The sequence below is a fragment of the Carassius auratus genome, chromosome 14 (genome assembly GCF_003368295.1).
Source record: "Carassius auratus strain Wakin chromosome 14, ASM336829v1, whole genome shotgun sequence".
Lineage (NCBI taxonomy): Eukaryota > Metazoa > Chordata > Actinopteri > Cypriniformes > Cyprinidae > Carassius > Carassius auratus.
This window is the reverse complement of record NC_039256.1, coordinates 27,363,736-27,390,534: the sequence shown is the minus strand read 5'-3', so window position 1 is coordinate 27,390,534 and position 26,799 is coordinate 27,363,736. Positions and strand designations below refer to the sequence as shown.

At 38.2% G+C, this 26,799-nt stretch overlaps 1 protein-coding gene across 3 annotated transcripts in view; it reads right to left on the bottom strand.

Annotated features, from left to right (window-relative positions):
• tenm2a (teneurin transmembrane protein 2a) overlaps positions 1-26,799 on the bottom strand; it is a 273,356-nt gene that overhangs the window by 206,219 nt on the left and 40,338 nt on the right. For all 3 annotated transcript variants that reach the window (XM_026281000.1, XM_026281002.1, XM_026281001.1), the window contains one exon: positions 11,355-11,654. In XM_026281000.1, the coding sequence (XP_026136785.1) occupies positions 11,355-11,583 (229 nt within the window). In that variant the 5' untranslated portion in view covers positions 11,584-11,654. The remainder of the gene's footprint in view (positions 1-11,354; positions 11,655-26,799) is intronic.

Genomic DNA, 26,799 nt, shown 5'->3' with positions numbered 1-26,799 from the left:
CCCAAAACCACACTCAAAGCCTGTCGAAATCACAACTCCCACAGGAGGTGGTCTTTCACAGAGAGAGGCTGCAGAAACAAACCCACCATCTTCAAGACCATGTAATGTCATCAAAATGTCTCATAACTTCAATATGTTTTTTAAAGTTCTCCAAAATACAACACACTTGTGTGTGAGTGTATGTGTGTCTTTCATTCGTGTTTCTTGAATACTTCAGATGTTCAGTTTTTAGATTGGCTGGTGGATGCAGCTCTTTTACAGCATGATAATTCCTATTCTCCTATGGGTTATTTACTCAATTACAGACACTTCATTACCTCTGTTTTGTGTGTGTGTGGAAACCATTCTGTATTTTTTTCAGGATTCTTTGATTAATATTATTATTATTATTAGTAGTAGTAGTAGTAGTAGTAGTAGTAGTATTTCAGTAATTTTCAATCAATAATTAAAACTTAAATTGACTAATTTATTCAATTATTTGTTATTAACACTTAACTGACCTTTAAAAGAGGGGTCTGAAAGTCTGAGAAGAGTGCAGAAAATTATAGAAATCTTAATACAAATATACACATATTTGTAAAAAAAAAAAAAAAAAAGAAAGAAAAGTGCATATGAGGTCCAACATATTCACCCTCTTACATTAAAAGTATGCACATTTTAAGCTACTTTGGTGAACCTGCCAAGCGAATCAATATAAATATGAACACAAATAAAAAAAAAGTCAAACTGGTAGAGAAGGTAGGAGGCAGATCATCTGAGAGAGAGAGAAAAAAAGTGATACATTATCACAGTGATTAACAGTGTGTGTGCACTTCACATATGTACAGCTGAGTAAGAAGCCATCTGTGCAGATCTGAATTCACAGTTGTGGATGGTGTTATTTAAAGACCTGTCAACTGATCTAAAGTAATAGCTCTATCTCTCTATCTATATATCTATGTATTCATGCACCCATCCCTTTCACATTAAATTTTAGGTGCCAAATTAGTCTAGCATGTCTTAAGAAAAAGTTCAGAACTAGTTTCAATAATACCGAAGACCACGGGAGGGTCTTAAAAATGGGCTTTTAGAGACTCTAATTGGACATCCAGTGCTTGCATCCAGGCTGGAGGTGCGTTTCTCCAATGTTTTTTTTGCATTAAAGCCTTTTAAAGGTGCCCGAACACACACTGAGGTAATTTATGGGCCTTACCCACCACCGAGGACTGACTCAAATGCCATTTTATGCCCCAAGAGTGGAAATTGTCCGCTGGTCATTATGCTTCATCTAACCGATGAAAGAAGCATTTGACTTTCCTGAGAGAGGGGGCTGATTGGCCGTTTGAGTAATGTAAAAAGACCTCTGCTTCAGCATGGAGAAGGATGTGATTTCTGCGTCTAGATCTGCATGCCTCTCTGTGGTCTCTCTATAACCCCCCACACCCCACTACTGATGATGGTGGGTAATGGACCTGCTCCAGAGAGCGTCTTTGTGAGCATGTTTGTTCATGTTCTGTGGGCTGATGGTTATTATTGTAACTGAAGGCATGCACTGAGGAAATGGGACTCTGTGGGAACCAGCGAGAATAAGTGAGCGCTGGCTGAAACTTATTTAAATCTGCCACTTGACAAATTGAGACTTTACCTATTTTAAAAGAAACTTTGGGAAGAGTTATGTGTGGGGTACAGCATTTTTAAATTGTCACACCTACATAAAATATGTAGGAGAAATTACGCACAGTGAAACCAAAAAGCATTTGGACACTTTAGGCATATTTTAAAATGAATAATTGTCACGGTGTTAGAATATCAAACCGAGTGACATTTATTGAGTGAAATTATATTTATTTAAAGAGCCAATTTCACAAGAATATCTTGGTTGGATGACGCCAAACTTGTTGGTTGACTAAACAGCAAAAAGTTCTGACAATCTGACGTTTTAAAGTGTGGAATAAATGTTGAAATACTTTTTAGTGCTACTGTATATGCTGTAAATTAAAACAATGTAACAAATAATAACAATTCAATGTGAAGCCCCCTTTTCCAGCATGGAATATATAAATTGTGACTTTTTCTCTTAAGATTTCCTCCCAACTCTGAGTTAACATTTCACAATTGTTTTCTCTGAATTTAGATTTTTTTTTCTGTTTGCCATGAAATAAATAAATAAATAAAATAAAATAAATAGTGGTTAAAAAAACAAAAAAAATTCACAGTTTCAACTTTTTTTCACAGAACTTTCAGTTGCACGTTGATGACTTTTTTCTTAAACATCACACAATTCTGGATTTACATTTCAAAAATCTTAGTTTATATATATTCAAACATATATCCAACATATCCCCCTCCCCAAAAAACCTTGTTTCTTTGTAATCAATCGAATCTATGTTATTATTAAATTAATGTTTCTTCACCAATTTCTTTTCAGTGTACAGGGTTAATACAGAGAATATGAGGACGAATAAACCCTGATATAAAGAAAAGGAGGTATATAGAGGGAAAGGAAATAAATCAAGGTCAGCTGCTGAGTTCTAGGTACGGTATGCTATGAAGTGGATCGTGGGATTTTGGAAACATTAATGAAATGACACAGCTGGCTGTGATCCTCTCTAGATATCTACACCCAGGTCCATTTCTATTTCAGCTCAAACACATACATAACCATGACACCTTCAATCAGTCAGCACCCATTTAGGTTTGCCTCTTTTTCAATAGTCACTGTATTGTGCTCTCCAAGCAACTCCTTAATGCAGTGCTCTATAATTATATTGCTATGGAGACGCAGTCGGGTTCTTCATCATTTGCTTGTGACTGCTACACCTACATTTGATAGAGATACGGATTTCCCATAATTGACTGACGGTATACTGCTCTCCATGGGAAATTAGCTCCTGTCACAGATACAAGTTACAGGTAACATAACCTTTCATTTCGTAGACATTTTTTGATTCAAGCATATTTACACAAGCAATTTAGGTAAAGGAACAAAAAAAATATATATATATACACTATTAAGGTTGTGGTCAGTAAGACTTTTAAAGTTTTTTTATTTTATTTTAACTTTTTTTTGCTTACCAAAGCTTATTTTATTTAATTTAAAAACGGTATTGTAAAATATTTATACAATTTAAAAGAACAGTTATCTATTATAAATTAAATGTATTCCTACTTGCAAAGCTAAATTTGCAGCATCATAATACATGTTTAGTATTATATTATCCTTTAGAAATTTGGTGATCAAGATATATTTATCATTATTGTTAATATGATGATTATTATTATTATCAATGTTGAAAACAGTTATGCTGCTTATTATCATAATAATTTATATTTATTTTATTGGTAAATAAATAATTTGATGAATACAAAGTTCCAAAGAACATCATTAACTACTAAAAAAATATAAATATATTTTGTAAATTTACACATTTCTTTACTATCACTTTTAATCATATAACTAAATATAAAATTATAATAATAATAATTTCTTCCAAAAACAAAATCTTACTGAACCTTCTTTACTTTTTTTGTACTCTTAAATTTATTATAAACGTTATTTTTTTCTTGTTTTCCGACAGCACTAAATTTAAAACACACAAGCACTTTCTCAACTACTGATAAAAAAAAATATATGATATAAGTAGACGCATATTCCGCATAAAATTTCAAGATGTGACATGACTAGCTACTTTTAGTAAATTGCGCAATATTTTAACACCTTCCGTTAAAAATAACGTCTCCAGCACTGCAGATACCGAGCGGAGACAGGCGCTTCATCTTGGCTGAACGTGTAAGGACCACATCTAGCACACAGTCTGATTCAGAGCCTCCTACCTGTCCCTGTGACATCAGATCCTGCGTGGGGCGTGCTGGCGCTGTAGGTGGTATATGCTATCATCGGTGGTCTCAGAAGGGCAGGGTGTTAATTGAGAGGGTTTATGCTCAGCAGTGGGCGTCCAGTGAGTTTTCACAGCATACTTTGTTCCCAAGATGCATAGCACATCATTAGGGCCCCCATTAATGTCGGAACATAGAGTTAACAGCCAAACAAGAACAGGGCCCTCAGTGTCAAACGCCCTGCCCCATGTGAGCCACCTGCACCTCACGGCCACTCAACACCTTTTAATTGGGCCGCAGAAATAGATCTGACCCCACTGGGAGCCATTTTGTTTCTCATAAAGCACCTGACATAAGCCCTTGGTATTAACACCATCACATATGCTGCAAACTCATGACATGTTTGAAGACCTGAAGGAAGCAGATCTGAATCCTCGGGGAGCGCTAAGAGAGTGAGTATAGTTTTTGAGTTGGGGTCCCATTGGTGACATCTGGTTAACAGTTTGTAAATTTGTGGTGACAACTTTATCGAAACATCTGTCTGCATTTGGCACTCCATTACACCCGTATAATAGCTTGAGTTGTATTTACTAATCAATCGAGAGAGCACCAAAAAACGTATTTCTAACTTCTGAGACCTTCAGTATTTCCCATTACACCACAAGCTCGCTGCCCATTACACAGTGTCATTTTAATCTCTGAAAAGAAAAAATAACAATAATAATTACGGAAAGTCCATGCGCTGAGCGAGTTGCTTTATAAAACTGGATTTGACAAAGTATTAAATACCTGCCCTCAGCAGCGTAGTGCCATAATTGAACACAAGGGCAAAACCGCCCCAAATTGCAGCCACTTAGCCATGCTATACTGTACCAAACATTTAATAATGAAAAGAATCCTTCCGACTGAGGGATAACAGCCTCAGAGATACAGGCAATGCCTTTTGCAATTAGACAGAGCTTAGCAGGCTGCTGTCAGAAGAGGTGTCACAGCTGTCCAAACTGTGAGTTTCACCAGCATGTCATGAGTGCTATTAAGCACCATCTGACCCACTGATGGCCTTCAGGGCTCGGACTGCCCACTGAGTCTTGTCTTTTTGGATACCGTGGTAAGCTCCTTCATAAGACTCAACCACCCACTGCGGCTGCCATAGACAAAAGGGTGTTCGGAAGTAGGACTTGGAGGGCCGAGACCCACGGGACATAACTAGTAACCTATATTATTCAATCTGTACGTTGTTTGCAGTTGCCAAGCAATGTATTAGCTTTAACATAGAGCTCACAAGTTTTTTATTTCAAGTCAGCAACTTCGAGCATAAATCAAGTCACTGTTTTTAACCTTATCTTTATAAAAGGTAAAATGGCCCCATGCCATGCCTGCAAGCTATTCTAATTTTAAACTAGCTGTTTGTGAAGGGTATGTCATTTTTTTTTCTTTTTTTTTTTTTTAAACGCACAGACACATCAAAAAAAAAAATTAAATAGTAATATAAATAGTATTTGCTACCAAAAAAGTATTTGGGACTAAATAGAAGAGTATACAATTTGCATATATATATTTGCAAATATATATATATATATTTCATTAAATGAATCGGCCCTCTTGGGAATCAAGATAACATAATAAAACAATGTTGGCTGTGATCATAATGTGCATTTGCCTTGAGAGATTCCAGAACAGATTAAAGGCTTTCAGCAAGAATATGCCATATTAAATTCTTAAAAGATTAAGCGACATGTTAATGCAATTATTGTAAGCCTGCTGGCATATACGTACAAGCTAAGATCAGCAGTGAGTGGAGACTGTCCAAATACCAAAAATGCATTGTTAAATGTATAATTCTTGAATGCTAATTCTGAGCACTGGGATAGAATACAACACTAAACTGGAGAAAAAGAAAAATCTTATAATCACCTAGGATAAATTAAATGCATACATAAATGCTGGATTACTCTGTTCAGAAGTTTTTCACCTATGTTTGGGTGTAATCTCCCGCTGTTTGAGCTTTTCACAAAATGCATGTTTTTCCTTGCCTATCACTCAATATTCTTCACACAGTCAGATACAAAAATAATGTGTCAAAAATGTATCCTACACTTCAGTGAGTTAATGAATTGAGACTACAGGACGGTTTCAAAGGATTTTCAGCTTGATTTATTGAACTGGTACCACAGTCAGACAGAATATCTTTAGGTGTTAAGCTAAATTTTGTACTTGACAAGTTTTTGTTTTTCTAATGCTGCAAATGCGTGACAGAATTGACAGAAGTTTCGACAGAAAAGAAGTGCTTAAATACTTACTGTAGATAAAGACTAAATTAATATAATATATATCATTTACATATAAACTATTCTTATAATAACAATAATTATTTTTATAATATTTAATCAATTATAAAATAAATAATGTATAAAAATAAACAAAAAATAGAAGAAAAAATGTTATTATAAATAATGGTCAAATTAGAATTGGTCGGAGGACAAATGGTTTTCAGGGTAGTGAGAAAAATGTTTTTTTTTTTGTTTTTTTTTTATAAGATAAAGAGAAATCAAACAAAAAAAATTTTTTAAGCGTGTATATGAAAATGTTGCTATCTGATAAACTAATGTAAGGTAATGTGGTTAAGGTTGTGTACCATGTCTAAAGGATCAATGTTTGAACATATTTCTGATGTTTTTGGGGTTAATTAATTAAATACCCGAGGCATAAAAATCTTTGCCTTGCATTTAACTTTTTTTGATTGTATACCCTGACAAGCAGTTACAGACAGAGGCGGCGTCTGAAGCTTCAGGGACACTAGAAACCAATTCCCAAGCCATCAATGAGCAAACAAGAAAACTCTCAGCTGTCTCAAGGTTGATGTGAAAAGAGATTCAGGGTGTAGGGGAGAGTGGACGAGGCTACAGGGCAATGAGAAATAGAATGTGACGAGGACAGCGAGAGACAGAGAGAAAGAGAGGGAGAGACTGCATTTAATCTCACAGTCTTTTATATTTAATACCCCCCAGGTTCTCTTGTTCTCCCTTTGATCTTTTCCTGCCTAGATTTATTGCGATACACCAACAAAGCACAGAATCAACAAAATAAAATAATCAATGAAATGCGTGACTTGACAGCTTATTCCGCATCAAAACAGCAGCTGTGGGGTGATGAGAGAGGGACGGAGAGGGAACAGTCCAGTACAATGTCACAAACAAACTGCTGATGGGCTCGTCCTCTCTGAATGCCACACGCAAGCTATCTGCTTGTTTTAGATCGCTCATAAAGTAGGTATTAGGGGTTGGGCAGGGTGCTGTGGTCCTCTGAAATCCACAACAGAGCCCGTGACGTTTGGAACAAGAACCAACACACAAATCCAGGATCAAACTGGATACAAACAAACACCCAGAGGGACCGCTACAGCTCCAGATGTGAAACTCATTAGTTCGGCAACTAATTGCCATTCTGTGTGGCATGAAAAATGGTGTCAGTCTATAAAAGCCGCAGATGCACATTTAATACAGTCAGGTAGGACTGTCGTTTGATTAAAGAGTTCATTTTATTTATTTATTTAATTAATTGCACTAATTTAACAAATTAAATTAGCCTCCCTACAAAAATAAAAATAAAAAAATGCTGTTAATAGTGGCCACAACACAAATGCTGAGAAGCAACAGATAAAGCTTGCTGGTGTTGCAGGATGGGCCGCTTATACTGAAGGCCTGTGCAGACACAGATGTGCCTCTGTAGACGCAGATGTGCCCCTGCAGGGGTGTGAAGACATAGAGGGACGGAGAGTGATGGAACATTCGATCTACTGCCCTACTGCTCGCAGCTGGACCATACGCTTGAGAGCCACCAGTGAGCCAAAGAGCCCAGCTCAGTTTTCATTTTCACCTAACAGGGGCCATTACTGAGACGTCTAACACATCTGTTTATAGAAATAAGTGGCCAGATCAATTATAATCAAAGCACTGGATAGTAGGAATCTACCTCACCTCATCAATTCAATACTGTGTCATTTACAACCATTTTGACTGATTAAGTGCAATTTTGTATAAAATGCCACACATAACAACTAACTGTAAATTACTTAAAGGGATAGTCCAACAACAATGGTAATTCTGGCAGTATTTATTTATTTACAATCCCCATGTTGTTCCAAATCTATTTGCATTTTTGTTTTTGTTTTAATCTATGGAACCGAAAATTCTATTTGGTTTCGGTTCCCAGTATTTTTTGTTTATATAATGGAAGTCAATATGAACTAAAAGACTTTGGATACCTACATTATTAAATATCTTCTATCATGTTCCACAGAAAAAAAGGAAAAAAAAAAGAGTAGCCTATATATGTTTGGATGGGTTGTCCTTTAATTATAATTCAAAAGTGGACAGATGATATGCATGTGCATGGAGTTTTGTATATTTTTGACTGAAATAATTATTTTAAATATAGATGTAATTGGCTATTTCTGGCTAAATGTAAATAAACACAATGTTTGCCTTCTTATTCTTCTTCTTCAGTGTGATCTTAATGAAATTGCTAAGATACAGAAGTATTAAGACCATTAAAAATAACTACAACTTGAAAACTGGTTGAATAAAGCTATTAGGGATGTGTTGCTATTAAAATTCTTAATTGCTATTAAAACATTTTAAATATATTTTAAATTTCTTTTCTTTTTTTTTTTGGCATTTTCCAGTAACAAATTTGTTATTAATTTTTTTTACTATTTTGTGTAGATAAAATGCTAACAATAAAACTCTAAAAATCTAAATCACTTGTTTTAAATGTTTTAAAAGTGAATCGTCATCAGAAATAGAAGTTACATTTGAGATTTGCTAAGAATTATATTTAACTTAATTTATTAATTATAAGTTATTATTATTATTATTATTATTATTATTATTATTATATTAAGATTACCTATAAGTGAGTGTAAGATGATGGCAAATTATGAACTGGAAACAAGCATGCCCAATTTAGTATGAATGAATGAATGAATGCATGAATGAATGAATGAGGGAGAAAGATGATAGCAGCAAAAGTAAAATGTATCTCTAAAAATACAACATATAGGCCAAGCAAAAAAAAAAAAAAAAAAAGTCCTCCATGAATGCTTTAAGTACAGTATTAGTGTTGTCCGATTGACAATCCTGACCTGTGAATATGTCCTCACATCCCACAGAGCAAAGAGACTTAAAGTGTAGAGCATTAAGAGTCAAATCTGCTCTCAGCGTGACTCTGAGGAGCATTAGGAGCATGCAGCGTCTACAAACACCAAATGGAGTCAGAGTGAAAGGTCGGACTGTTCATTCGGACAGAAAATAGCTCTCTTAAAAAGTTGAAAAGTAATATTTTGCTTCCTCTCTGTGCAAGCGTTAACGTGGGCCGTGATGACTATGTGAGTGAGCGGGAGAGAGCAGTGTAATTTGGCAGTGCCCTTTGAGTGCTGTTACATATGGCCCCTGCACGCTGTTAGTCTCCCGTGGCAACACTTCCCACGGATGCATCTGCAGTCAGTGAGCCACTATCGCCTTAAGTAGCCGAGCGGCATCAATCTGACGGCCACCAACTCTCTGCTTCTCCGCTTGTCAGTCTGTCTATCCGTCCTCCCTCCATCCAGTTCCCTACACCTACCCAGAATTCTTGCTCACTGTCACTGTCACCACATGTCCCCGAGGGACCGCAGGCCACTCCACCCCGGGCTGTGAGAGCTCTGGGATCTGTTGTCAGCGGTGCAGTGCTAAGTGCTGTGGCAAGAAGCAGTTGAATGGAGGGAGAGAAAAGAGGCTGCAATCTCTCCAGCGGGTTTGTCTTCCTCTTTCACTTGTTCTGGCTGTGATCAATGACATGGAATCCATTTGGGTGCAATCAATGCGGCACCGGCTGCGGCTCACACAGAGGACGACTCGCGGGCCTGACACCACCTTTTTCAAAGATGACCCATCCGTGGCTTCGCTCCGGATCCACGGCAGCCTGCTCATTACAACGCCATTGAACTCGCTCTCGCTTCCTGTTACTGCTTCCTTTCCTAGCCAGCCTTAGGTGAAGTGGTTGACTTCTCTTATTAGCATCATCAAAGACATTCAAAAAAGGACGTAAAAAGATTTAACAAGGGGAAACACGTCTGAACCAATCAGCTGAGTCTGAGCTAGTAAGCCAGTCACCTTCAATCAAACGCCTGCTGCTATTTTTGCATGCATCTGTAGTTTGGCACTGTGCCGAACATCCCTGCATAGAGTCAGCAACAAGTCTACAGCCTGAGGCATGAAGTGGGTCGACCGACATAAGCTGTAAGACGGCTGAGACTGAACAGGTGATGGCGGATCAGTGGCATCAATCTGAGGAACGTCTGAGGACACATTTGAAGCAGCAGGGGGCGGAATTGGAGGTACTTCCTGTAACTGAAATAACCGCTCTGAGATCGGGTTGCATCTTTTCTCCAGCAGCATGCGTAAACACAGGCAGAGGGATTATCTAGCGGTGACATGGCCTGCAACTGAATACACTGACCTGCTTTTGTGTTTCACACCTTAACTGTACAACGTATGTCATGTAGAAGCACAGTTATCCATGTCCAAAAACATCTAATCACACTATCATCACCCTAACATTTTCTCTGCCCATACCCTAAAATTAGATTGCAATTAAGTGATGTAAGTTTCTAACTAGGTTTGAGAATGTAAAGTGAACCATGATCTGATTTCAGAATGATTCTTGATACGTCTAAATTTGTTTTTAGTATAAGCAAAACATAGTGGATATACATGGCCAAAACAGTTTTTTCTTTGTTGGCAGAGTTACAGTATGCTGCCTTTTTAGGGCAGAACTATCACTGATTTTATTTCCCCCTTTAATTTCAGTTTAGTAACATGTTAAGTGGCCCTTTACCTTTACAAAACAATTTGAGTTATGGTCCAAACAGAACATTTATAAAATAAAATAAATATTTTCTTCCTTTGAAACACTGTACAACATTTGCACCTTTATGAGATTCATACATTTATACTTTTAACTGTAGCATGCAAGACTCAAATGACTGGATGGACTAGTAAATAATAATAAATTAATAATAAAAATGAATAAATAAAAATGATGCTCACCAAGGCAAAGCAGTATTTGTTTGATGAAAAATACAGTGTACAATACAATAATATTATAATATTAAATATTTAATATTTTTATGTATGATTCATTGTACTGAATTATCAGCAGCCATTAGTTTCACATGATTCAAGAAATAATTTTCTTATTATATTATATTTCTTACTATTGTTCATAGAAAGTACCAAAGAACAGTATTTATTAAAAAAAAAAACTTATTTTGTAACATTACAAATATCTTTCTTGTCAACTGTGATCTACTGAATGCATCATTAATATATAAAAGTAATAATTTGTGTCAAAATAGCAGATAAAAAAAAGCAAATAAATAAATACTGTATATATATGATTATTTAGGGCTGAACACTGAATGGTGGCCAATTCTGTATAGCAAATATACTGTTTATGTGAGCATGTCTATACCTTGTGGTGTATTTTTGTGTTTTTACCTCCTTGTCTGGTGAACTCTTCTGCTTCATGATGCACCAGGTCAGTCACACATCCCCCATAATGCAGGCGTGACTCATGATCGAAAGCCTTCAGGGTCTCGCTGGAGCTGTAGGACTTCTGGGTGGGTACGCGACATTCATCGTGGTCCAGGGAGGAGGTGGTGAACTGGAAATCTTTCCCACAGCGGCCGTGGGTCAATGTACGGTGCCTGCGCTCCTTCAGATCCATGACAGCTGCTGCAGCCCAATGATCAGATCAGCCTGCAAGGTGGAGGTCTCAACAGCTGTACAGTCCTTCACCTGGTAATACAAGACAACACAAATCAATAGAGTACAAAATATATATTCCCTGATGAAACGACCAGCATGGATTGCTGATTTGAGCTGGTTAGTGCTGGTACAGCCAGCGGAACAACAAAGCCATAGCCAAGCAAATCTCATCCAGATACGCTTTCCTTGAGAATCTTACTGACTAATGAAGTTTCAACAGCACTAGAGCATCCAAAATGCAAGCAAAACAGAATCAGGACTGATACAAGAACTGATTTACTGTACCTACCTAAGAAAGCACTAGGCTATATAAGATGACTACATGGGTTGAGGATAGGTTTAGTGGTAGGTTTGGTATGAGTGCCTAGTTTTTACCCTTTTTTTTTTTTAGATTGGATTAGATTAGATTCAATTTTATTGTCACTGCACATGTAGGCAACGAAATGCAGTTAGCATCTAACCAGAAGTGCAATAAGCAGTAAGTACAGAATATAAATGGTCTACAATATGTACAATAACTATACAGATATGTATGATGTATTATGGACATAATTTACAGATTTTAAATACTATTAGCATGACATAAAGATAGGTGTACTATGAACATACTATACAGATGGATTATGTAAAAGTGTATGTACACTATAGGCAGGACTATGAACATACAGTATGAACATAATTTACACTATTGCAATGGACAGTAGAGCGCATAGAAAATATTTCAGTGTGCAAATGGATTATTCAGTGTTCCTGGATGAACAGACAGTAATGCAAATAATAACAAGTTACTGTTTTTTTTTTTTTTTTTTTTGCTTGTTGTAAATAAATAAAGCAGTCAGACGTAGTGTTGAAGAGGGGGAGGAGTCTGTGTGTGTGGTGTTGAGGGGTGTCAGAGGGCAGAGTTCAGCAAGGAGACAGCTTTAGGGAAAAAGCTGTTCCTGAATCTTGTGTTCCTTGTCCGGAGGCTCCTGAAGCGCCTCTTGGAGGGCAGGAGGTTAAACAGTCCGTGGTCAGGGTGAGAGGAGTCCTTGAGAATGCTGCGAGCTCGTCGTAGACAGCGTTTCCTCTGGATGTCCTCAAGAGCAGGAAGTGGTGTCCCTGTGATGCGTTGGGCAGTTTTCACCACACTCTGCAGTGCTTTGCGGTCAGCCACTGAGCAGTTCCCATACCAGACTGTGATGCAACTGGTCAGGATGCTCTCGATCGCACACCGGTACAAAGTTCACCAGGATGGCTGAAGACAGCTGGTTCTTATTCAGTGTCCTGAGGAAGAAAAGGCGCTGGTGAGCCTTCTTGACCAGGCTGGAGGTGTTTGAGGCCCAGAACAGGTCCTCCGAGATGGTGGTTCCCAGGAACTTGAAGCTGGAGACACGTTCAACAACCATCCCGTTAATGTGGATGGGGTCATGCGTGCTTCCTTTCTTCTTCCTGAAGTCCACAATGAGCTCCTTAGTCTTATTGATGTTAAGGAGCAGGTTATTGTCAGCACACCATGTGGCCAGGTGCTGTACCTCTTCCCTGTAGGCAGTCTCATCATTGTCTGTGATGAGGCCAATCACCGTGGTGTCATCTGCAAACTCAATGATGGAGTTGGATCCATGCACAGGCTTGCAGTCATGGGTGTAAAGGGAGTAAAGGAATGGGCTCAGTACACAGCCCTGTGGTACGCCAGTGTTAAGTGTGATGGTGGTGGAGTGGGTGTGGCCTGACCGAACATGCTGAGGCCTGTTGGTCAGAAAGTCCATAAACCAGTTGCAGAGGGAGGTGTTAATGTCAAGGTCTCCAAGTTTTGTGGTCAGCTTGGAGGGAATGATGGTGTTAAATGCTGAACTGAAGTCAACAAACAACATCCTAACATACGTATTGTGTATTTTTGTAATAAATATAATAAGTACTTGAGGAACAGAACTGTAAAAAAGGTCTATTGGTGCATTCATAAACAAAACAGAGGAAAAACACCTAAACAAAAAGAAGCCGCTGTCATTACAGCCATAATCACAGATGAAATGTGAGCAGGAACTGAGACGTGTGGAGGAGTAAAGTCATGATGCCGATGAAGAATGAGTGATAGAGTGAAAAAGAGGAGAAGGGGGTGGAGAAAGGAAATGACTTGAGGGCATTGCGAGTCTCTCCCTCATTATCGCAGACAGAGTGAGAAAAGCTCCCTCTGTGGCCGTGAGAGGATAATCACAGATGCCTGGATGTGCCGCAGAAAACAGAGAACCGAACACAGCCCGGCCTGATCGTATCACACGCTCACACACAAAAAACACCAGCACTAATCTATTTTAAATCCTGTGCATGCTGGCTGAGACGCTACCCCATTCCTGAACTTTCAAAGATGAGAACCAACTTTCTTTTCTTTTTTTGTGCTTTTAAATGTTAAAACATTATAATAATTGCTAAAGTAAAATATGATTTTGCATTTTGGGGGGGTTATAATGATATGAATTAATATTATTACTGCGAACTTTATTATTATATTATTATTATTATTTAAACTCAGTAATGAACCGCATGGTATTATGTGATTAACTGTTGTAACTTTGATTTAATCATAAAAGCACTACAATTCAGAAGTTTGGGGTATTTTTTATGATTACATGTGTTTATTTACATTAGCTGTGACTAATTTAATCATAAGTATATTACCATTAAAAAAACAGCTGTAAGAAAGAAATTAATAATTTAAGTGAGCAAGGACGCATTAAAAAAAGATTAAAGTGACAAAAAAGACATTTATAAAATATTTAGATTTCAAATAAATGCTGTTGCAAAGACCCCCCCCCCCCCCAAAAAAAAAAAAACACACAAACAAATAAACAAACAAAACTGTATAAAAGAAAGGTTTTCAAAAATCAACATTAGAATGATTTCTGAAAGATCATGTGACTAAAAAATAAGCTTTATAATCAAAGGAATAAACCACATTTCTAAATATGTTAAACAGAATAATGTCATTTTAAATCTTACTGTACTATTACTGTTTTACTGTATTTTGAGCAAATAAATGTAGCTTTGGTAAGATTTTCTTTTTATTATTATTATTATTATTATTATGGTCAATCCTCATTTGGGCCATGGAAAGATGTGCTTTTTGGAGAGAGAGGGGTGTTTGATAAGCATAAACTCAAAACACACAAACAAATGGTGAATTTATACTGAGTACGTCATCTCAAAAATAAATTGCATACATTTTCTCTGGAATTTTTTTAATTCGCCTGTCAGTGTGCAGCTCATCAGAGGCCATGTCTCTGACACAAATGCCATTCTAACTGCATGATTCAACAGTTTTTGCATGAAAGCGAATTGACAGTAATTAGACACTAATTAAATGTAAATTAACCCACACTAGTCCAGCTGTAGGCATTCTTCCTCCCCAAACACGCACAGTATTTTACCTGAGCCATCTGAGTACAGAGAACGTCAGAGATGACTTTAGCCGGCCCCTATGTGTCTGTCTGTTTTACTAAGTGTGATCAGAACAAACTCGGCCTGCTCCTATCCCCCTCAACAAGCGCTCTCCATGCTGTTCCTCCTGCATTAGCTTGATTGGAGGAGAAGTCCACGGCCCCAGGGACTGTCCGGCGTTCGGTGCAGAGAGAATTATTTTCTTGCACGGCAACAGATCGTTACATAACAACACGGTCACTAGCTGTCCTGCACATACTGAAAATAATTGAATATGCAGAGGAAAAATAATCAGGTCACCTAACGCGATAATTATTTACTGCGAAACACTCGCATAAAAGAATGAGAGAGACAAAGCGTGCGACAGTGGCTTAATGCGGATTCATTAAAGGAGACTATAAGGTCATTTTAAGATTTGCCTCCAGTGTCTGTTGATTAGAAGCGGATATTTAATGTTTCCAAAGGCCTCATTATGGGCTAAAATAAAACATTCAATCACTGAGGCCATTAACGGTTCAGAATGGGAGTGTTTACCATGGCGAATATAAAACGGATTATGGAACGCAGGAAAAGTCTTTGTGTGCAAATGAATGACCAGTTACCGTATATGTACGTTCAAATACGAAATTGTCCATTTCAAGTTCTTCTTTTCATTTCACCTGACCTTTCTTCACTCCACCAGGCCTGCACTAGGAAGCTTTGTTGATGTCTAGAGTGGGTTATTTGGTCAGCCACAGGGCACTGGGGTCATTCAGAGCACTGATTTAAGGTGCAGTGACATTGTGGGTTTCTGCAAGAGCATCACATGCACGGGTGTGTGGATGGAGGAAGGCTTGGTTAAAGGAGGGCCCTGGGGCTGCTCCAACACCACAGTGGTGAGATGCTGGAATGGTGTGGAGGAGAACCGGGTCAATATGAGCCCAGGCTGCAGCACAACCAGGTCAGTCTTCCCATTCATTACAAGCCGTGGAGGAGAAGTGAGCCCTCAGGGATCAGAGCAGATCCTGTCTCCCTCTCCTCAGGCTGATACTCCCTCCTCCACAGGACAGCCATCCTCCCCAGAGAGAGAGAGAGAGATGGGGGATGTGATGAAGACAGAGCCATGGAGTGAAGAGGAACAACAGGATGGTGGAAGAATCTAGGACAGGTGTCTTCTATCCACACAACTGTTGTTTGCACGTGTGTACCCACATGGATGTTTGCTAAAAGCACACTTGTGAGGACACATATACACGCATATAAACAGATGAATGAACATTGAATGTCAGGTTAAGAATCTGTGCTCACCTTCTTTAAACACACAAAATGCCAGTCACAATCTACGTGAGACACGGACAAGCAATGGATGCCAGAGAACAGAGAGTGTAAATAAAACAGCAGTGCAGACCGTGAAATCGCAGCTGAACTGAAGGCTTTCCAGGAGAACGATGGAAGTGTTTTGAGTTAATCTGAAGAATTACAGAGGCAAAATTGTGGCACGTCGAAGAGCTTCCGCCTAAATTGAACTTTCAAGGGCGAGAGCTTAAAAATGACACGGGTCTCTGCAGAGACAGCTCAGTATGAGAAATCTGACTGCTACAGAGAGATCACAAAGCATTTAAGCTGTGAGCACTCTTATCAACATAAAGACATAAACAAACCCTTAACCTCGGAGATTCAGAAACTGAGGCTTCATTGTAAATTATGACATAATGTTCTATTTAAGATGGCAGGGTCACATTCTAGTCTAAATGTCTGCGCCAGCAATATTAAACTCAGAATAATAAACATAGACAAACATGGCCCTGAACTCTCATCACAGTTTATGGTCTGTGGCTTCTAACGCTTCAAAAAAAAAAAACAGCTATTACTTGAGTAACTACAAACTGTCAAGCTGAAACATTACAAGGTATTTTTATCTGAGACTGCAGTACTTATTAAAAGAAAGGTATCTTTCTTGCTTTGAAATTAATTTAAATGACATAAAGTGAATCTATCAACATACAAAGACTTACATAAATCAGTAATAACCTGACCTATTCTTCAGTAATTCAGCAAATGACAGCTTTTTATCTGCATTATTCTAGGCCAGGCGGTGGCTATACAGCAGGTATAAGTCACTCACTCACAAATATTATGTATGAAATATAGCTTATTTTGACCATTTGTTTGATGTCACTAGAGGCACAGAAATTACAAATGATTTTAATATTGTCCAACTATTGGTTACACTATTTTAATAGTCAATTTTAAACATTCAACTTACTGTAAGTCATTTTGCAACTTCATGGAAAACTTATTCTCATTCATTAGCAACTACATATCTACTAACTCTCAGAACAGACTGTTTGGTTAGGTTTAGGGTAAGTAGAATAAGTTGACATATACTTGCAAAGTTTCTCATAGTCATAGTGTTGTGGACCCATCTATTCCAGTCTACTAATACTTTAATGACTGCTAGTTGACATTGTAGTTGTAAAATTACTTCCTGTTAGTAGAATGTCTTAAGTGGGCTATCAACATAAAGTGTTACCCAAACATTTTTTTCTTCAGCGGTGATATTTATCACACACACACGCTTTAAGTGCATTTTCAAGGCAATAAAGATAGAAATAAGACATTGCATTACCAATGCACTGAATTAAATTGGCATGAAACAAATCAGGGTAAAATTTACTTGACAGCCAATGGTTTCATTTTAGGAGGAAGTCAGAGGGGAGAGTTCCTCTGCATGTGGAGCATACAGACGTGTGTTTTATCTGTGATGTAATTTTAACGTATGACATTAGTGCCTTTATTAACAGACAGATAAGAGGAACAGATCTGAAGTTGTGCCGCAGCCTTGATGGCAAGGCAAAACAGAAGAGAGGAGAACTGTGTGGCTTTTGATTAAGATTTTAATGAGTGCATCCTTTCCCAGACAGGGGCCATTAATCATGTCCTATATGGAGGTACGACCGACAGGATAGGGTCTGTGCATGGCAGTCTTCAGCTGGAAACAGGCCACCATTTTAGGTCCACACATGACCAAATTCTAGTAATGTACTTATGCTCAATTCTTCCCTCTTGTTTGCCATCTCTCTCTCACTCTCTGTCTCTCCCTCTCACCATATATATACACTACTCAACATTTGATTTGAATAAAACCTTTCATCAAAGTTGTCCTAAAACCTAAAACCAAAATGCGTTCTCGATCCACTTCAAATGTTGACTACTATATATATATATATATATATATATATTTATTAGACGCATGCCCAGTGTGACAAATTATTCAGGTCAGGAAAGGTCTCGTCGATCTCTGAATTCTCAAGATAGTAAAAAACAGCGACGAGCGCCGTGACGAAAACACCGAAGAAGCTTAAGGTTTTACCCCAGTTACTCTCAAATACATTCATGCCAAGCTTGATAAACGACTTTGGTAGTTGATACGCTGAAGCTTCTTCTTGTTATAGCGTCCTGTGTTACACACTGCGCATGCGCAGAACGCCTACATGCAATGCAGCGAAAATTACAGCTGTTTGGAAAAGCATATGCATTTTTACTTGGTTTTACTGACACTTGAAGCCTTCAGAACGTGAAAATATCGATCCTAAAGTATTGTGGCAGAGCAATTGAACACCTTCCAAAAACAAGAGTGCCCAGAGTGCTGCTTATGTGATGGTGGCGCATGTTTGTGTTTCTGAGTTCATTCTTTCGAGTTTCTCTATGCATAATTTCATAGATATGTGGCTATATTTAACCACTGGTTCACCTAAAACTCTTAAACTATCTGTAGTTAAATGGCATGGTTTGATATAGTGAACAGCTAAATTTGATCTAAGTAAATGTTAAACTTTTGAAATTCAAAAAAAAAGAACCACATATTGATGAATCAATACATGAAAATTATGTATCTGTGTCCTGTTATTTATCTTTTGGTATGCATTTCAGAAAAACAAAATGGTTGGGATTCAGGTGTAATTGCAAATAGTGATTAATCCTGATTAATCCACTGAAAATTCTGATTAATTTTATTAAAAATTGTAATCATTTGAAAGGCCTTAATTATAAGGCCGACAACTAAGGAAAATCCCAAATTCAGTATCTCAGAAAATTCGAATATTACTTAAGACCAATACAAAGAAAGGATTTTTAGAAATCTTGGCCAACTGAAAAGTATGAACATGAAAAGTATGATCATGTACAGCACTCAATACTTAGTTGGGGCTCCTTTTGCCTGAATTTCTGCAGCAATGCAGCGTGGCATGGAGTCGATCAGTCTGTGGCACTGCTCAGGTGTTATAAGAGCCCAGGCTGCTCTGATAGTGGCCTTCAGCTCTTCTGCATTCTTGTGTCTGGCATATCACATCTTCCTCTTCAGCAGAAGCCCACACCGGGTGCCATTCCTGTCAGCTAAGACCAGGAAAGAGAAGCTACAATTTCCACAGGCTCACCAAAATTAGAAAATAGAAGACTGGAAAACCATTTCCTGGTCTGATGAGTCTCAATTTCTGCTGTGACATTCAGATGGTAGGGCCAGAATTTGGCGTAAAGAACATGAAAGCATGGATCCAACCTGCCGTGTCATCAACGGTAATAGTGTAGGTTTTTTTTTCTTGCCACAATTTTGGCCACTTAGTACCATTTGAGCATCATTTAAACGCCAGAGCCTACCTGAGTATTGTTGCTGACCATGTCCATCCCTTTATGACTACACATCTTCGGATGGCTACTTCCAGCAGGATAATGCACCACGTCACAAAGCTCAAAACATCTCAGACTGGTTTCTTGAACATTACAATAAGTTCACTTCACTCGAATGGCCTCCACAGTCACCAGATCTCAATCTAATGGAGCAGCTTTGGGATGTAGTGGAATAGAAGATTCACATCATGGATGTGCACCCGACAAATCTGCAGCAACTGTGTGGTGTTATCATGTCAATATGAACCAAAATCTCTGAGGAATATTTTCAACACCTTGTTGAATTTATGCCATGAAGAATTAAGGTAGTTCTGAATCCGTAATAACATCCTCTCATTGGCGATCTCAGTTGTCTCAATTGTCCATTGTCCAACCCCCTTATTTCACACTTTCACAAATAAGTGCAACAAGACAGGCGGTTTATTAGACTAATCACAAAATCAACATCTGGCCCATGCTCTCAGTTTCTTAATCTGCCTCTAAACAAAGGGATTTGAAGCAGTCAAGCTGCTGCAAGGGGAAACAGAGACAGCGCATAACCTGGTCTGCTGGGAGTTTGAGTAATGACTTCCTTTACAGCTCCGGTGAGATTATGTCTAAACCCACGCCGCATCACGCACAAGCAGAATTACACGTACATTAACCTACAGCTCACGTAGGGTGAAATAACCGAGATGGCGCGGTGCTCTGCTGAGTGTTTCCAGCACTGGAAATAGGAATATCCAAGCACACTTCCTAATGTAAACGTTTCTTTTTTTTTCCTTTTAGCGAGGCATGCAAACATATGCCGAGAGCCCGACGAGAAGTTCAGAAGTTAAGAAAAGCTGACAAGTTTAACGCCTGCAACAACAGCAGATGAGGAACACGAATAGCACCAGGTGAGAGCATTGCTCAGGAGCACAGGTGCACCTCCCATCTCCTCTCCACGTAACCTTGATGAGGGTTAAAGAGACGTTGGGACTTTGACACAGACGGTGCAGAGAGCAGACGGGAGCGTGTGACCCACGGGCCATGCCAGGGCTGCCAGAGCCGGTCAGACGTCACCCGCCGGCACCTCCCAGCATTATTAAAACAATACACTTGACAGCCTCGTATCGTCATCTCGGGGAAGATTAGTAAATCTGTGTCACAGCTTGACATTCTTACCATCTGCTGGGCAAATTATTCAAATTTGCAATAAATGCCACCGTAGAGAGTGGTGATGCAGAGTAATTAGCAAACTGACAGAGGTGCCACGTTAAGGCTGAGTGAAGCTGCATTTTTCTACTGCCTTGGTGTTGGTTTTAATCTTCGTATCACAGGACACGAGAAGGGCAGGGCGAAACATGTTAGAAAGCCACAGAAGCACTGTTTAAACACCTCCTGGGTAAATGACACGCGCGACCAGGAGCCCAAATCTCTCCACGTTGAATAAATGCCAGTGGAGACACATTTCATGCGCGGGAAATGTCAGCGGGAGAGCCGCAAGTGGGCCGACTCATCTGCGGTCTTCATCAGGTGAATAGGACACCCCTCTTCATCATCGCAGCTCAATTTAGAAGGCGGTGATAAAAGCACCGAGATCACTTCACGCCCTCTCTCTCTAATATAAACCCACTGAAAACCCCATGCCAAAAAAACTGGACATGCAAGAACTGGCTAGGATTGGCTCACAAATCTATTTATGAATTGTCTTTGTCATAACAACATAACAAATTTGACATATTGACGACGTTTATAAAAATGTTATGTTTTTCATCAAACTAAAACGAGCTTAAAAATCCAAGGTCACCCACCATTCCCTTGCATTGTATGAAAACATTATAATTGGTGAACACCCTGATGAATCTACTTTTGTGTTTCACTCAACTAATACAAGTTGGGAACAACACTACAGTTCAAAAGTTTGAGATCAGCGAGAAATTAATTCATTCATCAAGGATGCGTTAAATTGATCAAAAGTGCAGAAAAGTCATTTATAATGTTACAAACTATTTCTATTTTAAGTAAAAGCTGCTAATTTGAACTTTCTATTCATCAAACAATCCTTTCAAAAATATAATTTTCACAAAAACATTAAGTAGCACAGCCGTTTCAACACTGATAATAATGAGTTTTATACATCAAATCATTATATTAGAATCTATTTGATTGCATCGCATGAATAAATTACATTTTAAAATATATTAAAAAACTACTATTACTACAATGTTTATATATATACACACACAACACACACACACATATATATATATATATATATATTTGATCAACTACCTCTTTAATGTCAATGAGAATGATCAAAATGTCTCTATATAGTTAATGAGTCTCATGGGCATAATAAGGCAGTGCGACTGGTCACTAGAATAGCTTATTAAGCTAGTTTTCCCAGAATGCCTATGGGCCATGGTTCACCACACAACCTTGCACACATGACATCATAATCAGGGCCTAGTCGCAGCAAACAAGTCTGGAGGGAGGCAATTAATGTCCGTCAGATGAAGAGTCACAGATGACTGAAGGTTGGTCTGGCCAAGGGACAGCTGAACCCAGAGGGCTCCGTGACAGAGGGAGGGAATATGCAATATGCTGCACGCTCAGAAGACCGTTACCAACGGACGCCAGATCTTACAGTGGGAAATTCAAGATGAACCTGCATGATAAACAAGACAACAACACTCACATCTCAATATGACAAAGAAAATATTGTGGTTGCGTAATGGAAGGTCTTTGAAAAATGACTCACAATGGCAAACTGAATTAACATATTTCTGCTTTTGAGTAATATGTGGTGTATGTCACTGTACATCTGTGGCCAATATGTAATTTTCTGCAAACAGCAATAAACACATAAATGCATTGCAAAACTATCAGAGAAGGTATTGAGTTTCATTATATACGCAGCACTGCCACTGAACAGATTGCTTGGCTACTAAAATAAATAATGTTATGAAAAATGCTATGAATGAAATAAAATATGAAACTTTGTCTGATGGGATGCATGTATAGAGGCAAAACATGTTTTGATTAAATTTGCTACAAAACAAAGCATGCAGCTAGACACATATTCACTGACAGATGCGTAAGAGGCTGTTGTTTGAAGGGCCACTGATGAAAAGATTGAACACAGGAAAAGTTTACACTAGAGTGACGCTCAGTCTCAGTCGGCCCAGCACTGTTTCCCAAGGGCACTTCATCATTCCCAGCTGTGCAACATGTATAATGTGCATCATTCTCCTAGCACGTCCCAGTCCTGGATGCTGAAGAGCATGCTACATAAACAAGTGTCTTACAATTTATGAGTTAACATCCTGCAAAGCAGTGACAACATTCACTGGTTCCTCTCTCTGTCGACCACCAACCCATTCCAACACTGTCTGCACTTCCTCCCCCTCCGCCCACCCTGGTGTCACAGGGCTGAAATTGCCTTTGGGGCCAATAGAAACACAGTTCCAGCTCCAATAACATAGTTCACTGGTCCAATTAAGCATGCTAGATTTAGCGTCATTAGGAGAGACATCTTTTGGAAGGAAGAAATTCGGGATGAAATGTAGGGTGCACCAGAGTGCAGAGAGCAGGAATGGCTGCCTTTTCCATATATTCAACATAGCGGTTCGTTTCACATTCAAAACAATACTAATATTTATTTATGTATTATTTACTTATTTACTTGAAGCAAATGTATAATTTTTAAAAACTAAGCTAATGAGAATAAAAGACTTAACATTATATATTACTGAACCGTAAATTAATAAATGATTTTTATTATAATAATACAATTATATTAAAATCAGAGTGTTTTATAAAAATAAAATAAAAATGTTACAAAAAGTGAAAGTGAAGTGAAAAAAAAGTAACAATACTATTAATAATAATAGTAGTAGTAGTGGTAAAAATTATTGTAAATAATCTGTATGTATATAAAGCTATTTATTTATATATTTATTTATGGAGGGATGATGAACATGTTATTCTTCTTTTAGTATCGATTTTTTAATTATTTTTCTTTCTTTCTTTTTTTTTTTCCTTTTGTATTTATGTCCAGCCTTATAAAAAGCTATTTGGCATGGCAGTATTTGAGCAATAAAGAGAGTGCTGTCGGCCATTCATCTCCACCAAACAAATGACCTCTAAGGTGGCTTGATGAATGTGAACACAGCACGGGTGACAGTGGAAGGTTAAGTGTGAGTGGGACCTCCGGGGAGGCCCGAGACAGTGGGTGTGAAGAGATCTGACCCTCAGCTGAAAAAGAAACTACACAGTGCTTCAGGTCAAAGTCACTGGATCTCCCACTGATAACAGCCATTATGCCAGAGCGGCCAGACTGTAAATCCAAGGACATCAACACAGCTAGTGCACGTTTCAAAAAGTCAGCTCAAAACTTCAGAAGTGAGCAACCTGTGCACGGTAACATATAGGTATATACTGGATACAGAGTAGTAAAAAATGCAGTGGGAAACGTCGCTCTTGTAAAGCAGCAGTGTGACGTATTGTCATATTGATGAAAATGTTCAAATGTGCTCTTCCTCCGCTACATGGGGGCCTTTGGGATTTTATGCTAAATGCACATCCACTAGTCACTTCGCAGTGTGACCTCCCAGTGAGAGCCTACAGACGATAGTGCTTTTTTATTTGTTTGTAATGTTAAAGCATTCCACAAATGGCCGAGTCAGTGGTGTAAATTGTGCGTACTTACATTTAGGCAATCGACAGAGCTCGTTACAACAAAACACAGTGGATAAATTTATTTAGAATGGACTGAAAATCCAATACGCAAGTGCGAGGAAGTGAGAGAGAGGGAGAAATGGGCAGAGGCGCAGAGGGACTGATGGTAAAGTGAAGGAGACGCTGAGAAGGTAAATTGAAAAGGTAAAAGATTGCACAGAAATTATCTCCCGTGAAGATGCTATTCTGAAAAGCAAAAACAGAGGAACAATGGGGATAGGTATAGCACACTGCAAACAAAGAGCATCTGTCATTTAGTTGTGTTTCTAACTGCTAATTAAATAGGCCTGTAAATGGAAATAGACGGGAGCATGAATACATGACAAAGAGGTTAAGATGCATCCATTACATGTGAGGTGATGCTAAGGCAAATGTGTTTTTTGTTTTGTTTTTTTGGCTGGTTTTGAAACAGGATATTCAACTAGGACCAACGCAGGACAGGACATTATTAGATCGTAGGGAAAATACAATTATATAAATAATAACATACACTGTTTTTATTTAGTGTAATCGTAAGTCAAAGCTGCTATTTGGTGTTTAAATCTTTTATATTAGCTTAATCTGCTCAATTACAATACATTTTGAATTCATTTCTCTCTTTCCCTAGTCTTGGGGTGTCATATTAATTCCATGTTCCTGACTTAATTTATACCTGTTCCAGTTAAATTTCTATTACTCTTTCCCCTTTTCAGTAGAAATCAAAGGCTTTTTGACATAAATTAGCAAAAATGTCTTAGGGGACGTGCTCAGAAGATTATTTCTCAGAAACATATTCATTAGTTGTGCCTTTCATCAGTATATGAATTCTAAATGGCGTTTTGGGATTATTGTGTTTACGTTTGCATCTCAGGTGAATTGTCTTCAGAGAACCAAGGTGTCCTTGTAAAGTTCCTGAGTGCAAAAACTAAAAAACTAAAATAAAAAACAGGTCTTCGTTGATGAGAGGAAAAAAAGAAAAAAGCTGGAAGAGGGGATTGAGAGAGTGTGAAAGCAAAGAAAGTGTCTGATGCGGCCTCTGCAGTGAGAGCGCTGAGGGAGCAGACACCCTCTACAAAAGAATTGCTTATTTGATGAGAACATTTTCTCCTAAACTAAATGTACTGCTACACTGCTTTTAAGTAATACAGCACAAATGATCTTCACTCTTCCATCAGTCTGGTCTCTCGGTCCCTCAATGGCAATGAAATTTTCTTTATTCGACTCTTGATTCTATGCTGGATGGACTAATTAAACAAAGGTAGAGTTTGAAGGGTGATTACGGCAGACTGATTAATCTCCAAAGAGTGAAAAGATTCAGAGTGGGCTCAAAAGAGTGTTTGAGAAAACGTTGCTTCATATTTTCACCTTCGACGTGGGATGTTGGGGTTATTAAACACACACACACACACACACACACACACACACACATTGTTCTCGCTCATGTGTTCCTTCTCTAATTGTATCCACTCAGCATCACTTTCCATCCCCTTGTGCTTCCTTTCATTTTGTGTAAAGTCTTCCTCTGTCCCCGTGGCTGGCAGCACATGTCATCCTGCAGTAATTATCTTCACCCATTCCGGAAAGTGACCTTCAGCAACTCTGAGAAACATACTAATCAGAGAGCAATTAGAGCAGATTTGTCAAAAGCAGGCAATGTGAGCCTCAACAGCGATCGCTCCTTGCACGGGCCTGCTTCTAGTTAGTTAAGGGGTAGAGGTGTGCAAACATCCAGTGCTTGCACCACAGGGAATATATAAACCATGGACAGGAATCATTCTTGCAAATATTCTTTATTTTTAACAGAGAAGCGGGCATTTTTTTCCACCCTGATGCAACATGGACTCTTGCCCGAATCTGTGCTAAAGCTGTTCTAATAAGTGACCAAATAAAGGATGTCTGGAAAAAAGGAAGGGCAATTAAGCAAAACAAACAAACAAAAAAATCTGTAAGTAAGTTGATAAATAAATCACAATCAAATTACATAATGAATTATTACAAGGCCTGCTGATTACAGTAAGTACAAGTTTACATAGTCAAGGCAGGGGGCATCGTTGTGTTAATTACTAATGTTTTCATATAATTAATCTCACTAAATAAATGTTACACTGACAAAACAAAACAGGAAAAAATAAAAATAAAAAAAGTCACTAATAAATGTTACACAAGCGAAACAGGACAGGATAAAAAAATCTGAGCAAAGCGAAACAAAAAGTAAAAACGTATGGTCATCTAGAACAAAAGCATTCAAGCAAATCCAAATAAAATGTAAACCCGTAGAGTATAGAAATATGGAACAAAACGAACAAACAAATAGAAAAGGTTTGCTGAGTATTTACAAGCAAAACAAAACAATACAAGACAAGAAAGGATAAAACACCAGAGCAAGCAAAACAAACATTAAAGAAAAAAAAACAAA